This window comes from Tauraco erythrolophus, chromosome 3, assembly GCF_009769465.1.
Source record: "Tauraco erythrolophus isolate bTauEry1 chromosome 3, bTauEry1.pri, whole genome shotgun sequence".
In the NCBI taxonomy this organism is placed as follows: Eukaryota; Metazoa; Chordata; class Aves; order Musophagiformes; family Musophagidae; genus Tauraco; species Tauraco erythrolophus.
In genome coordinates, this window is record NC_141467.1 from 48,728,475 (window position 1) to 48,745,236 (window position 16,762).

The window sequence follows — 16,762 nt, forward strand, 5'->3', positions numbered from 1 at the left end:
TGATGTCCCCATTTATCCCTGACTCCCAAGGACAGTTTGATTAGTATGAGCCATATTTCTACTTAGAATAGATTATTCAGTGTTCATAAATAAATATGTGACTGAGTGCTCAAGGACTTAAAGTGATTTGTTAGTTACTATTAAGAAGCCGTTAATTAAAAAACTATCAGTGATTCTCAAATATAACATCTAATTTAATGATAAATATCCCCTGATGTTCAGTGTCCCATTCCTCCCTGTCTAGGTGTTCCCTTGGCTATTATGGTGACCCTCGGCTTCCCGGTGGCAGCTGCAATCCGTGTCGGTGCAATCCAAGCGGCTCTGTTCATGTTAATTGTGATCGTGCCACTGGGCAGTGCCTCTGTAAGCAAGGTGTGACAGGACAGCTCTGTGAGGAGTGTGAACTGAGACATCTTCTTGTGGAAGACGAGTGTGTTTGTAGGTGGTTTTTAAATTGTTTACTTTCCCAGTGGGCTTTGGTCTATTCCAGTGATATTTATGTGCACATGACTATTCCCTGAATGCTTTTATGATGTCAGACCCTATTCTTTTTATGAAAGGAAAAAAATCTTAACAACTTAATCTCTATAAAACAGGAGGAGTTGGACTAGATAATCTCCAGAGGTCTCTTCCAACTTCAACCATTCTGTGACCACAGAGGAAACTACAATAGAGATCATAACACCAGACAAGCAATTAATCCTTAAAATGGCATATTTAGTGCTACAGACAAGATAATTTTAATACTTATTTTGCTGTGTGTAGCATACCTTGATTTATTTTAAAATGCTGAATTCCTATGTCATTGACCCTTTGGATGTGAGACTGCTGTGATAATACTTTTGGAGTTATCCTAGGTATGTAGGCATTTTCCACCAATAACTAGTCATATTCCACCAATAATTAGTCATGTAATTCCTTATGAGAGTGTGGATAGCAGAAAGACACAAGTACAGGAATCTGCATTTACAATGAATTGGGATTTAGGACTCAGATTTTGCTTTGTATAAGTGAAAAAAAAAAAAAAAAAACAACACCAAGGAATAAATGGAATTACACCACTGTAGGCTTGAATTTCCCTAACCTGTTTGAGTGAGTGTCAGTGGCATCACCCTGGATATATTGCAATATAGCTAAACAGGCTCAATAAGCTTATAGTGTAGCAAGCAGCTCAATAGCCAGGAGAATCAATAAGGCTTGAATATGTGCTAACCTAAGAAAAGTATGTTTGGAATAGGTCCATACCTGGGGCAGGAAGGGGAGGGCAATACAACAAATCTGTATACTCAAAATTACTATATTTAATCACTCAACTCAAAAACTGAAGGTATATACTGTGTAATTTGGTGGCCTCTTTTTAATACTAATATTGCTTCCTCTTCTTGAATGGTTTATTTAGCTTGTGATGACAACTGCACAGGAGTTTTGTTAAACGGTTTGGATAATCTCAACAAGGCCATACTTTCAATAAACCTCACTGGTGTTGCCCGTGTGCCCTACGGGATATTGTCAGAGTTGGAGAACGCAACAAAACATCTGAAGGTAAAATGAACACACAAATAGTGGAAAAACTTAGTCACATCTTTAAAGCAAACTTACAGCCACTCACATGTGCCAGTAATTTAACAGAAGCCCACCTAAAGTTCGTGGCTTGAGTGTGTGTATGTGTAAGTGATACTGGATTAAGACCATTGCATTTGCTATAGAAATATACTTTAAGTTATTTAGCTGCTTGTATTACTTTCTTTTCATTTCTTGTACTAGCATTTAAATAAATAGATGAATTTATTTTTCCTTCAGCACTGTGATTATTGAATGTGCTATATGTTTGTGCTTCATCTGGATTATGTGCATCCCTAAGACTGTCCCAGACCTAGTGAAAGCAAGGCAAATAATTTTCAGCAGTGAAATAGAAACATCAGGTCAGGTCTTCCCTTTTTGGTCCCTTTGCTAAAGAGCTGCCAAGGCGTAGATCTCGAGGCTGTTGCTCTGGAGTCCTTGGGAGGAAGGGGTCTGACAGGCTGCTTCTCCATTAGCCAGGGTGCCTGGGATGCAGCCGTTTGCTTTCGTTTTGGTTGCTTGGCAGTCCAAGTACCTTGCTCTGTCCTCCATCAAAAGAGACAAAAGCCAGGTAGAATGTTTCGTGTTGGACACTTTCAGGCTGCTTGTGGCCAACTTCCCTTTCAGCTCCTCTCTCTCTCTTAAACGGAGCATGAAATACCACATTTCGTGGTTCTAGAGGGTCATTTATTGTTGCTGAGGATTAAGCTCATGATCTCTGCACAAAGCCAGAAATAAACAGTCCTCTCTACTTCATGACCACTAAAATATGCACGTTTATTGATAAGAGTCTGCTCAGCAGCAAGTCAAGCAAGACAAACTCTTAAGACAAAAATGAAGCTATCTTCTTTGTATTCCACCATATCACAACAAAATCAAAATAATGTGAACCTTCTTGTGCTGCTGGATTCGGCAACTGAAGAGTTTGAATTTAAATTTCTTGTATTTAAGATGTAAGGCAGACTGAATTCCAATCTATGTACTTGAAAATGTTAATAATTACAATATCTGAAGGCAAACTTGATTAAATTACATATTTATACTTCAGCAGAGATATTCTTATCCTTTCGTTTTAGTTGGTAACATTTTAGTTACAAAGCTTCAGTTATGCTTCCCTTCCTTTATATCATAAGGCACGAACATACTTAATTATTGTAATACTCTAAGGATACAACTGACTTGCTTTCTATAGTTGTTTTATGTTTGTATAGGATCATCATCTTCTGAGACTATAAACGTTATTCAATAAGTACGTTTTATTTAGCACTTTAATTATAAACCAAAGTCAAATCTTATGTAAAAATAAAATTAGTTAAAGTTTCTTCTTTAGTACATACATTTTTTTTACTTTACAATCAAATCAAATCCAGCTGTCACTCTCTTGAAAGTGGGATTCTAAAAGTGATATAAAACCACTTGTGACTATGGTGTCAGTTCTGTTTATGTTAAGACCAGAATGTTCGTTATACAACTTGAGGGTAAATTAGTAGTCTTGCAGTTTTTCTGTTTGGAAGCAAGTATTCCACTCTTTCTGGCTAATCAAAGAGTACCTTCCCTTCTGCCTTGTACCAAAATAACTGTAGCTGGAAGACATAAAATCCCCAAGTTTACTTATATGAATTACAGATCTTCCCTGAAGGGCTGGCCCCTGCACTGTTTTGTGTCTTTACCTCATGCTGATCACTCAGGAGCTCTCGTATTTCCTTTTTTCTATGCATTAGGTGTGAGTCTTTCAATAATAAGAAAGTTCTCAAATCAAATCATCTGCTTCTTATTGCTTCTGCATGTCCAGTCCATCTGAGGGCTTCAGTAGTTCTGTTTTTCTAGTTAAAGCCTCCTGCTTTACTCTTCCTAACATACCTAGACATACCTGCTGTCCCAGTCTGGGTTTTTGAACTGGGCTTTTAAAGAAACTTTGCTGTGCTTTATCCCAGGAGACTAAAGAGCTTCAGCTTCTGTTTCTCTTCTGCTTGTTCTTTCCTCATCCTGTGGAAAAGACTTTGAAATTTCCATTTGACACAAGGCTGCTGGATAATCCCATGTATTACCTCTTTAAAAAGTTGGGCAAAATGATACTTATTATGATTTTTACAATGGTTGGCTCTGAAAACTCTGAGATCTAAAAATAACCTTTTCCAGACTTGCTCTTTTTCTAAGAGATGCCTTAAGTTTCTTTGCATCTTTAGAGAAGTGGTATTCTGCCACAGGCCTTGACTGTATCAAATATGATACACTTGGGTACAATGGTCTATTTATTGCCATATAGAGCAATTTTGACATGACCTTGAAGCCAAATACAGCCTATTATTCTCTCTTACTGGTGAGAGGATCCACAGGGCTGCTTGTGTTAACTCACTGCGTCTGGAGGGCCAAAATCCTGAACTCCTGAGTGCCATGCACTGGGTTTTGACATGGAAACATAGAGCTCTCCAGGGTCATCCTCACAGATATACCCTAGATTAGATGCAGCTGTTTTAACAAGACCAGCTGCTGTTACAGTAGCAGCTGTGGGACTGGATGGAAGCATTTAATTTGATGGGCCTTGGAACTTCTCAAAGTAGTTTATTTGAGCTGCAGAAATTATGCTTCCTTCTTATTACTCAATTGGAAGTACAGCATGGCTGGAATCTTGTTTCCTTATTTAAATGACACACTGTTGCACGAAATGTATGTATGTAATTACTTTATGTCATCTTAACGTGTTTTGCACATCAGTCATTTAAAACATATAAATAATATAATAGTGTGCATAGTTATTTTCTTCCTAGAACTTTTCTGGACACGCAACAAAGTCCTTAAATTACGGTGTGTTGTTTCTTCTTGTTTCTTACAGAGGTCTATAGTTCCTAGAGAAGATCCAACTTACTCATTAGCTACAGCAAAAGAAAGTCTTCAGAGTTTATCAGGAGGAATTGATCAGCTGTATGAAAAGGTGGGTGCTGACTTCTTTATTCTTAGCCATTCTGGAGAAATCCTTTGAGATTTCATAGCATGGTGCATAAATGCCAGAGACTGTTTAGAAATTATTTTACATCTAGAGTTCAATGAAAGAATTCAGTTCATTCTATAGACTTTCTGAGGAGAGATGTTGTTCTGTGTAATTCTGCAAACTACATTGTTTTACGGTATAGTACAGGAGATTTACATTGTTTCTGTTGAAGTTCAGAAGCTTTTTGTACTGTTGTTATTTAAGGCCCTAAAACTGGAGAGACAGAGATACTTTCTTCTAACTAGTTTTAGCATGTGGAGCTTATTCAAAATTATGTCATAGCTCAATATTCACTGAAAATTCCTTAATACCTATAGTATTGTGTTTAAAATGAGAAATGAAATAAATCTGTTAAAAATCCACATGAAAAGTAGACAACTTTTGTATTCTTTATTCAGTTTTAATACAAGAAAACTTGTAGCTAGAAAATCGACAATAGTACTTCAGCCATTAGATCTCATTTGCTGACAATGTGTACCTATAATTTTCTGACTATGTATGCTTAATCTAATGAGGTGTTTGCACTAGCAGTGTTGTTATTGCTAAAAGTGGTGTATCCAAAAGAGTGATTTTCTTAAGATACATTAATTGTAGCTAAAAAAAAATGGAATGTTAAAGAAATAGCTTTGGGAGTTATGATCTTATTGATTATGAAAATAATTGGTAACACAATTCTTCACTGATATCAGAGGCTGGAACTTTCAACATAATTGAGACATCTGTGAGCATGGAAGCATCAGAGATTTATGAATCAGTTAGGTCTACCTTATCAAAAAATATAGACAGTTAATCAGTGTTTTAGAAGAACTGTCAAAGATTATATCTTATTTTATTCTAGTCGTCTAGGCTTTTGAAAAAAGCTTGGCAGCTTAACAGAATGACTCAGGAAACCAGGAATAAAAGTCAAGAACTGACTGGATTTCTTGACACAGTGCATACAGCCATCAAAGGTATCTTGCTTTTAAGATATTTCCACTTCTTTACAGAATTTAGGAGGGTATTTCCTTGGCAATTCTTAAAGAACTGTTTACCTGGGAAGTGCTGCAGTTTGCACAGGAGGTTCACATATGTTCCTTTTTTAATGGTATGACTAAATTGTTTGCTCTCCTACTTAGTACTTGCTGAAGTTGCTATGTCATTAAATGAAACACTGGGCCTGGATCTCCCGCTGTCAAATGCTACATCTCAGAGCCTGCAGGATGATATTTCTGCCCTTTTGGATGCATTGCGCAAGAAAGATTTTGTCCAACAGCATCACAATGCTACCAATGTTCTAAAGTAAGCCTGTTCTACTGAAAACTTCATTTCGCATGTGTTTATACTATGTAATACTGGTTTTTGGAGAGATAGCTGGAGAAACATTGTGCCATAGTAAGAGGCAATGTGATGGATAACTAGCCCAGGTGGAGCTATATGAACTCTGAGTTCCATTATTTGAAGATATGTGGGAACCCCATGTGATACTAATGTAGCCAAAGCCTATTTGTTTGGATGTGATACAAAATTCCATTGCAACAAGTGAAATGACTCATCGGTTTCAGTATGATTCAAAACTGGCCCTGATACACATCTCCTTGTTGCTGTTGGCTAGGAGACACCATAGAACTGTCTCAGTCAATTGCAAGCCCAGGACATGTCAGGTCTGCTGAAGGACATGACGATTTATTGTCACTGGAATATGTATTACATAGATTTGCAAATGAAACCAAGGCACTTGTTCCAGCATTCTGAGCCACCGTTTAGGTTTACATTCCATTGACTTGATCTGTCCTCAATTAAAGACTATTTTAAAATTACTTTTGTATTCATTATTTATTAGTGCTTATCGCCAGACTTGACAATATAAAACATTGACTGTTCCAACAGTCAACAAAATTTTTGTTCCAACTTCAGAAATACTAAGTATTGTCCTAGCCCACCAAAAACTATAAGAATGTTAACATTGACTTAAAGGGACAAAGATTTAGACCAGAGTGGAATGTTTCTGAAAATTTAACTTATATTAAGTGCTTTGGATTAGGCAGAATAGAAAGTTTACGCTGGTAGCATATCTGATTTTGTTCAACAGACTCCTGTGCTGTCCTTGTACTAAATATTAAATTATATAGAAGCTAAAAGGATGAGAAATGTACCATTTATTTTTACATTTATTAGGAACTTCAAATACGTTTTCTTGCACTTACAAAAACGTAAGTACTTGACCTCACCTGGAGTAATGCGTTCAGCTCTGGGGTCCCCAACATAAGAAGGACATGGATCTGTTGTAGCTGGTCCAGAGGAGGGCCACAAAGATGATCCGAGGGCTGGAGCACCTCTGCTATGAAGACAGGCTGAGAGAGTTGAGGTTGTTTAGCCTGGAGAAGAGAAGGAAGAGACCTTCTAACAGCCTCCCAGTACCTAAAGGGGGCCTACTAGAATCATAGAATGGTTTGGGTTGGAAAGGACCTCAAAGATCATCTAGTTCCAACCCCCCTGCCATGGGCAGGGGCACCCCACTACACCAGATTGCCCAAAGCCTCATCCAACCTGACCTTAACACTTCCAGGGATGGGGCATCCACAAATTCTCTGGGCAACCTGTTCCAGTGCCTCACCACTCTCAACATAAAAATTTTTTCCTTATATTGAATCAAAATCTCCCCTCTTTCAGTTTAAAGCCAGGGGGTTTTTACAAGGGTGTGCAGTGATAGGATGAGGGGCAAAGGCTTTAAACTGGAAGAGGGTAGATTTAGATTAGATATAAGGAAGAAATTCTTCCCTCTGAGGATGGTGAGACGCTGGAACAGGTTGCCCAGAGAAGCTGTGGATGCCCCATCCCTGGAGATATTCAAGGCCAGGTTAGGTGAGTCTTTGAGCAACCTGGTCTAGTGGAAGATGTCCCTGCCTGTGGCAGGGGGGTTGGAACTAGATGATCTTAGAGGTCCCTTCCAACCCAAGCCATTTTATGATTCTATGATTCTATGAAAATGTCCTGTTGCAGAGTAACAGGATGTTCTGACTTTCAACATCAGCTTTTGAGCTGTTAGAGAAGACACTTGTAAATTAACTTTTTCAATTATAGACTTTGTTGAAATTTCTGGAAGTTCTCTGATGAGTGTCCTTTGATAGACTGAAGAAGAGATTTAAGATTTATAAGATTATTTGCTCTGCAGACTTTGTCATGCAATGCAGCTATAAATTCAAAACTTGATTTAAATAAGCATTATGACAGTGCATTTTTCAGGGAGCAGAAGTTACCACATGGTTCACAGTGGACTGAGCTTGTGATGACATACTGTTAAGCAACATTCATAACTGAAGTCTCCGCACATTTGCCATGTAAGGCAAGCTTCCTAAATCATTTGAAATACAACATTTTTACTCTACACTGAAATAGAAGCCATTACTATCTGTAAAATATTTTCATTCCTGTGACTTTTTTTAAGGCTATGGCTTCTAAGTGTAAGGACTCTGGATTATTTGTTTTAAGAAATACATGCAAATGCACATCTGCTATTCAATAAGAAAGATGGAATGTGTTTTGCTGTATATAATTTTGAAATAAACTAGTTTTCTTTTGCTTTGGTTAAAGATCTATATGATTTGAAATCTGATTAAAAGAGACAAACCTTTATATGAAAGTATCATTACTGGAGTTGCAGTGTGCAGCATATGTGCTGAAACAAAGAGAAACAAAGGAATAAACTTTCAGGATCATTTTCAGTTCAATTCCTTCACTGCTGGAAAGCGTTCAAATGGAAAGTGTTCAAATGGAGATGCAGATATTCCCAAACAGAACAGCTGAAGCAATTAACAATTGACAAATTTGAGGATATTTGCTACTTCCCAGATAATGTCTGTTACAGATTTCAAAAGAGAAGTGTAGAGATTGCTCATTTCAGTGTCCATTTTAAAAAGGCTATTTATTTTTATTTGATATTTAAAATTTTCAAGACTCTTGGATTTATGTCCTTCAGTTCTGTTTACTTGTTTCTTTCCAGTGTCAATCCTCATAACTGGTGTTTTGATCCTACATTCAAAATATGAATCCCTACAATTAAGACATAGACCAGTCCCAGAGGGATGTTTCACAGAGGTTTTGATGTGGGGGATGTCCCAAATAAGTCCAAGCAAATGTGATTTATACTACTCCCTTTCCCCTCTAAGTCACCATATATGAAGTTTAGGAACTGTATTCCTGCCCTCTCCCCCAGGCAGTCATCTTTTTGTGTGGGAAGATGACTAACTACAATAATGTGTACATATGTTATTGTAGAAGAAAGTTGAAGACTTTTGTAAGAAGGTGCATTTAAATTAATTTTGTGCGTACCTTGATTTCTACTAAGAAATGCAGGCCTCAGTTTCTCCTTTACAATTTATTTCTTTTTCTGATTCCTCCCTTTTTCAGAGCTGCAGAAAATTTGTTGATCCGGGTTCAGAAAGAATATCTTAAACCCCAGCAGGAGCTTGCTGAACTAAAAAAAGATGCAAGCCAGCTCTTATCAAAGCACAACAGCAGACTGCAAGATGGCCAGGACCTGCTGAATAAGGCACTCGCTAACATCAATGAGACCTATCGCTTGTTCCCTCTTATCTCTAGCAACCTGGCAGAGTTACATGTAAGACTGGACAATCAGTGTTGTTGCTTAAGAAATACCAAACAGGAAATTGTGTTTAAAAGCTACTTTTTGACTTTTTAATATTTGTACATGTTTAAACATGGTAATATCTGTGATACCTTAAAACTTCAAAAGAAAACCCTGTTTGAAAATCAAAAACTGATTTTATAATATGTGAACTCATCTGCACTAGCTGACTTTACAGACTACTATAAACCACTTGATTTATGCTATAGGACAAAAAGCTAAATATAAAGGAAGGTGAAGAAGTCTCGACCATGCTCATTAAAGAAGGGAAGGTCCTAGTGAACGTTGCTGTTGCTCTTGCCCAAGATGTAAAGAACTCGACATCTGTAAGTACTTAAGTTTTAACATCCTCTCTGACACTGTCATCAGGTGTATTTTGCTATTGAAAAAAAATGAGGAAACCATTTTTTTGTGCAGAACCTGGAGGTCCACCAGGATGGGTTAGTGCTGTGGAGCACCAAACTGCGACACCACGTGGACGAACTGGTGATGCAGATGTCTGTGAGAGGAGTGCTTGACCTGGTATACAAAGCCGAGGACCATGCTGCCCAGTTCCAAAGACTTGCAGATGCACTAGAGAGGTGAGAAACATATGAAATCAGGAGATTTACAGTAGCGTCTGTCAGATTTAATTTAAATAGGTAGTAGCTTAAATCCACTAAAGGAACTCCCTGCCCACAGCAGGGAAGCTGGACTAGGTGATCTTTAAAAGTCCCTTCCAACCCAAACTCTTCCATGATTCTGTGATCAGTTTTTATTCTCCATTTATCTCTCCATGTTTAAGAAACTCTCATGAAAAGAGAATTGCTTGTTAATTCTCTATTTAGTGGCCTCTCTAAAGTAAGAAATGTGACTCTGAACACAACTGCTGCTGTCTACACCCACTCCAGCGTTAAAAGTGTGATTGAAAGAACAGAGAGTTTGGCAGATGATGCATCTAGAGTTGTGAATGGCCCCTTGGATTTAGTAAGTATCAATATTAGTATTTTAATTAATGTCTTTCCCTTTGTCATTTTGGACGTATTTTCTCTTTTGGAACAAAATATATTTTGCTCTAATTGTTTTTCCACTTGATGAAATTTGAGTCTTCTTGATGGTGGCACATATGGCAGCCTGTCCTACCAACTGGTATATACTCTATCCTGCATCTGTACTCTAAGGCAGTAATGGTACCAGATTTCATGTTCTGTTTACCTTGCTTTTCTCTCTGCCACAGTACCATTTACCATTTTTTAGGGTGTTGGGATTTTTTTTTTTAATGTCTAATGCATGGTTAGCTGGACTGGACTTGAGTGTTTATATCTGTCATCTGACATACATTCCTATAGGACTTACGTTCTGAAACCTCTGGTGCTCCCTTCCACCTTTGGAATTATTCAACCATCTCCTTATTTGACCTGTCCGTCTTCCATTTCTATCTATATGTTCCCAACCACAACTATTTTGCTTAGTTGAGGACATTTCATAGCCAAATGTATGTTTGTGTCTCATCTGCTAATCCTCTGCCTTGCAAGATTATTGGGTTGTTATTGAAACAGTAGTTTAAAAAGACCTGACTGGTTACCAGTCTGACCTTATCACTTACATATTATTCTATTTCCACCATTTTATCTCTTCCTGGTTTTCATGATTGTAAACCCAAGGAAGGAATGGGCTGTTCTACAAATCTCATGCATATTATGCCTGCAGAAACAAATATGTGACAACGCAATTGTTCAGTGAGCTTGTGTATTATTTTTTAGCACTCTATTTTATTAAAGCTTTGTGCAACGTGAATCCTGCAGGTTACTTTTCCAGATTTTCCAGTTGGAGAAATGGATTAAAAGAACACTTTAAAGACTGGGATTTTGAGATATCTCACTTTAAAGTCCTCAGTGCTGGGAATTTTGACTTAGGCCTAAAACTGGAATTACTGACGTTCCAGAAGACAGCACTGAATCAGTAGCAATGTTCAAACTGTAATTTGGTAGACTTTGTTTCACAGTCTTCTTTTTGTTAATTCACAAAGAGATTAAATGCCACATTCTTGGAAAAATGGTTACAACTTTTTTTTTTAAATTGATACTTAATAAGGTAATAAATAGAATATCTCATAAATAATGAGAACATTCAATAACTTGAAGTAGACATCCACAGATATTGAAATGTTTTCAGTTGAATTTGTGTTTTTCATATATGGCAACTGGTGTCTATCTGTGTTTTACAGCCAGAGGAGTCTCTCAATCTTCTTGGAAAAGAAACTCTACTGCTTAGTTCCAAATTTCAGAACGAAGCTGAAAACCTGAATAAAAAAGTGATGGTCAGTTCTTTAGAGTTCACATTTCTGCTTCAACTTCTTTTTCTATGTCTTATTTTGTGGGGGTTTTGGATGTGGTTTTGGTTTTTTTTTAAAAACTACTGTTTATGACTATACATATCTTTATACAATTAAGATTAATATATTATGAAGCCATGTGTTATTTTACTTTCTTAGGTAAGAATATAATTTTTCTCTGTAAAATGCAAAAAAATTTGCCTTCATTATACCTCATTTACCTCCAAGCAATGCTTTCTTTAAATGGCTGTTTTTCCAAATGTTATAGATTAAACTGTTAGAGAATGTGCAGTAGATTAAGAACAAACGTAATTCTGGCAAGAGCTCCAGCTGAACCGCCCAAGTCACAGAAGGCAAAGGCAGGGACTGGGACAATGAAGAACTGCGCACTGTAGGAGGAGATCAGGTTTGAGACCATCTAAAGAACCTGAAGGTGTACAAGTCCATGGGACCTGATGAGGTGCATCCATGGGTCCTGAGGGAACTGGCGGATGAAGTTGCTGAGCCACTATCCATCATATTTCAGAAGTCGTGGCAGTCTGGTGAAGTTCCCACTGACTGGAAAAGGGGAAATATAGCCCCCATCTTTAAAAAGAGGAAAAAAGAAGACCCAGGGACTACAGGCCAGTCAGTCTCACCTCTGTGCCTGGCAAGATCATGGAGCAGATCCTCCTGGGGACTATGCTAAGGCACATAGAAAATAAGGAGGTGATTGGTGACAGCCAACATGGCTTCACTAAGGGCAAATCGTGCCTGAATAATTTGGTGGCCTTCTATGATGTTGCAGCATTGATGGATAGGGGAAGAGCAACTGACATCGTCTACCTGGACTTAGCCAAAGCATTCGATACTGTCCCACATGACATCCTTGTCTCTAAACTGGAAAGACATGGTTTTGATGAGTGGACCACTTGGTGGATAAGGAATTGGCTGGATGGTCGCACTCAAAGAGTTGTGGTCAACGGTTCAATGTCCAAGTGGAGGCCAGTGACGAGTGGTGTTCCTCAAGGGGTCAGTATTGGAGCCAGTGCTATTTAACATCTTTGTTGGTGACATGGACAGTGGGATCGAGTGCACCCTCAGCAAGCTTGCTGACGACACCAAGCTGTGTGGTGTTGTGGACATGCTGGAGGGAAGGGATGCCATCCAGAGGGACCTTGACAGGCTGGAGAGATGGGCCTGTGAGAACCTCATGAAGTTCAACAAGTACAAGGGAAAGGTCCTGCACGTGGGTCGGGGCAATCCCAAGCACAAGGACAGGCTGGGCGGAGAATGGATTGAGAGTAGCCCTGAAGAAAAGGATTTGGGAGTGCTGGTGGATGAGAAGCTCAACGTGAGCCGGCAATGTGCGCTGGCAGCCCAGAAAGCCAACCGTATCCTGGGCTGCATCAAAAGAAGCGTGGCCAGCAGGTCGAGGGAGTTGATTCTGCCCCTCTACTCTGCTCTTGTGAGACCCACCTGGAATACTGCGTTCAGCTCTGGAGTCCCCAACACAAGAAGGACATGGAGCTGCTGGAGCGGGTCCAGAGGAGGGCCACGAAGATGATCTGAGGGCTGGAACACCTCTGCTATGAAGACAGGCTGAGAGAGTTGGGGCTGTTCAGCCTGGAGAAGAGAAGGCTCCGGGGTGATCTTGTCGCAGTCTTCCAGTACTTCCTAAAGGGGGCCTACAGGAAAGCTGGAGAGGGACTTTTTACAAGGGTGTGTAGTGATAGGACAAGGGGCAATGGATTTAAACCGAAAGAGTGCAGATTTAGATTGAATATAAGGAAGAAATTTTTCACTGAAGAGGGTGTTGAAGCACTGGAACAGGTTGCCCAGAGAAGTTGTGGATGCCCCATCCCTGGAAGTGTTCAAGGCCAGGTTGGATGAGGCTTTGGGCAACCTGGTGTAGTGGAGGGTTTCCCTGCCCATGGCAGGGGGATTGGAACTAGATGATCTTTGAGGTTCCTTCCAACCCAAACCATTCTATGATTCTATAATTCTTGAACAAATGCATTCATCCAATTTTATCTAATAAATCATGAATTATACAAGGATGTAGGATGATATATTTAAATCATAATCATTTTTACTTGTTCCTTCTACACAGCTGAAATACAGAAACGAGCTGAACTTTGTCAGTACAAAGTGCCTTTTGGCTCAGAGTCCCTCTATAAATTCCAAAATCCTTTTGTTTTTTGTTACTCCAATGATATCAGCAAGGCATGGGAGTCTGCACCATGGAAGTTCAAAGAGCATTTTTAACAAAGACTTTATGTAGGAGCAGAGTCTGGACCTAAGGGAAATTTTGGATGAAATTGGACAGAAAGCGAATGTTTCAGAGATAAATTGTAGCTGTAAAGTGGTCTTTGCTTTTAAAATCAATGACTTGATGCGTATACATTTTATGTAACTCGGACAGAACATGTCCGAGTTTTTCCTTTTTCTTCCTTCTTTCTATGTATTTTATTTTTAGTGAGAGGATTCTGCAAACATCACAAATAAATAAAAGAAAACACTTCTTTGAATGGCAGTTGTCAGATATCAGAAAAAGTGAAGAGCATCACAAAAATCATAAAGGTTCATAAATCATGGATTCATTTTAATTTATAGCATTTTCCTGATTTTTTCTTCCAATTCAGTCTGACAGAATTAACCAAAAAGGATATCTTTGAATGGAACAGTGCCCACAGGAGCTTATCTGTGCAGACTGTGTTCATTTTGCATTCTTGTTTGTAAAACACTCTTTCTGTTGAAAAAAAAAAAAAAAACAAACAAAAAAGTTCCACTGATTAAATAAGTGAATGCTTGTTATCCCTGTACATAGGGTTTGTGTGGGTTGTATGGCATTTGTTTACACATAGAAAAATCAGTTATTTCTTCCTACAGGCCTTTTATTTGGATTGAATGGATTGAACAAAAAGGTAGAAAAGATTCAGGAAAGTACAAGTAAAATTGTTAACCAGCTTAATGATTCCCTGTTGACACTAAGAGCATTGCCTAATGGTAAGTGAAATATATATGGACATTTTCCTTATTACAGAACTGTATAGCACAATCATAATAAAACCCTGTTCATTGTCTGATTGCAGAGACCTAGCAATAAAATATAGTGAAGACTCATTTAGCCTCCTGCCTTTCAAGGAATATTTTCCATTTTTTTTCAGTAAACTCATGAAACACAACTGGGTTGTCAAATAAAGCCTGTAGTCTTATTCCCATTTCACACTGTGGTAAATCAAGTGAGGCTCTGAAAGCAATATAATTACACCGATGAGAAGAGAGTGAAGTCCTAGAATATTTAGTCTCACATGGAGAGAAACTTATGTATGGAACTGTGAGGTTTTGCTTTCTTTAGATAGCTTGTTTCAAAATTGTTTATACTATGCTGTGAATCTTATCATCTGCATCTAAATGTTTTCTTCTTGTAAATGCTGACTTCATTTAACTGATTAAAACATTCTTTCCATGCTTTTCCAAAATAAAAGAATTCCCTTTTTAAAAAAAGTCATTATTTTGGATAAAGGCAAGACCTAGAGTTCATGGAAACTAATAGAGAAAATGTCTTTGAAGTTGTAAATAAGAGGGTCTGAAATACTTTACCAACCTTAATAGTATTATTTTTAAGGTAGAAAAACACTCATAAAGGCCTCCTCCCTGGGTTGTTGGGTTGTAGTGTATGTCCAGATTAGAATGCTAAGCCCAAAGCTTTAAAATACCCATTTTACAACTCAGGCTATGAACTCACACTGAAGAGTGATATTAGTGGTAAAGTTACACTGGATATTAATTGCAGGATGCTATCTGACTTAAAGCTACAGATTGAAAATTAAGACATTATTAAAAACATAGGATAGTCCTCCTTAACTCACAGCTTAAAATTGCTTGATTTCAGTTCTGTTGTTACATTTCTTGAAGTTTTCTTTTTTGTTTTTTTTTTTTTTAATCTGGGTAGGGATTCATGGTGGTGTTGTCCTCTGTATGGGCTACTGGTGGTGAAGAAGGATCCCTGTAGACCTAAATCAGCTGCAGCATCTTCTCACTGTTCTGGGCACAAGGAGTAGTGTAAGGGGCAGGCTGAGATTGAGAGTGGTACACTAAGTGGTTGTAGCCCAAAGCAAAAGGTGTAATAGACCTTCTACCTCTCCAGCTTTCTGGAGGATTCAAAACATAAGTCTCAGACTAGTGACTTTGGGTGCCAACACTCATTCAGGGAACTTAAACTCTATGAGCCTGATGTATTCCTGTAACCTTCCTGTTGGGATGGACAGAATCAAGTTCTCCATCACCGCACTCTGTGTCTATGTTGTATTCAGAGCTGATCATGAAAAATCTTGGATTAGTCAAATCTTTTGATTAAAAGACTTGAAAATCTAAACTCATAAGCCTTAATTAAAATTGCTGCAAATTTTGTTATTTATATGTGTGTAATATATTTTATAATTACATACCTCTGTGTGTGTGTACAAACGTAACTACATCTATAGCTATATCCAAATCTGTATCACCAGCTTGGGAACATTTACTATGTTTTTTGTTCAGGGCCATAGCTGTGGCCATTTTCCAACTTAATAACTGGGCAAGAGGAGTTGCATCAGCCTCCTGGCGCTCCAGTTTCACAGAAGGTAAACTTCCCACTCTGTAAGCTGAGACACATACAGCAGTTAAGCAAAGTTAGATCACGGTAGGTCCTTGGTTTGGAGCTCCCCTCACAGACTGAAGAATAAAAACAAAAATATAACTCTTACTGCGAAAGGAGCATAATTGACAGCATTTCTAGTGCTTTGACTATGTTTGTAACTGTGTTGTTATGAAGCCAGGCATTTACTACTCCCAAGTATGTATGAAAGCTGTGATTTTTTTTTAACCTGGGAACTGTGTTTCAGATACAAGGAAATTTATGCTTGAGGTGAAAGAGCTGGCTGTGTCTGCAAACACAAGTGCTGCGGTGGGTTTAAGTCACTTTGGGGATTACAGTCAAAAGCTCCTGAATACTTCTTCTACATTGTCCCGAGTTAATGACACATTGAGGAAAACTAGTGAACTTATAGTTGATTCATCAAAAGCTGGTAAGTTTGCTGCTTCATTGCTCTTTAGAAATGTCACTGCTTGCAGAAACAGTACTAATATTCAATTTTAATAAGCATTAAATATGAGTCTACCAGACTTAAAGTTTCTTCTTAATTCAATAAAAATGTGCTAACTTTTTAAAAGACCTCTAGAGGAGTCACATGGGTTACCCTTAAGTGTGCATGTTCCTTACTCATGTTTAAAATTGCTGAAAATAAAATGA

The 16,762-nt window shown here is 38.2% G+C and overlaps 1 protein-coding gene across 1 annotated transcript in view; it reads left to right on the forward strand.

Moving 5' to 3' along the window:
- LAMA1 (laminin subunit alpha 1) overlaps positions 1–16,762 on the forward strand; it is a 113,657-nt gene that overhangs the window by 76,459 nt on the left and 20,436 nt on the right. The window contains 12 exon segments of the mRNA XM_086609297.1: positions 245–438; positions 1,400–1,542; positions 4,394–4,492; positions 5,388–5,499; positions 5,665–5,827; positions 8,936–9,146; positions 9,383–9,499; positions 9,591–9,754; positions 10,001–10,143; positions 11,384–11,466; positions 14,334–14,475; positions 16,356–16,538. Of these exon segments, the coding sequence (XP_086465423.1) occupies positions 245–438; positions 1,400–1,542; positions 4,394–4,492; positions 5,388–5,499; positions 5,665–5,827; positions 8,936–9,146; positions 9,383–9,499; positions 9,591–9,754; positions 10,001–10,143; positions 11,384–11,466; positions 14,334–14,475; positions 16,356–16,538 (1,754 nt within the window).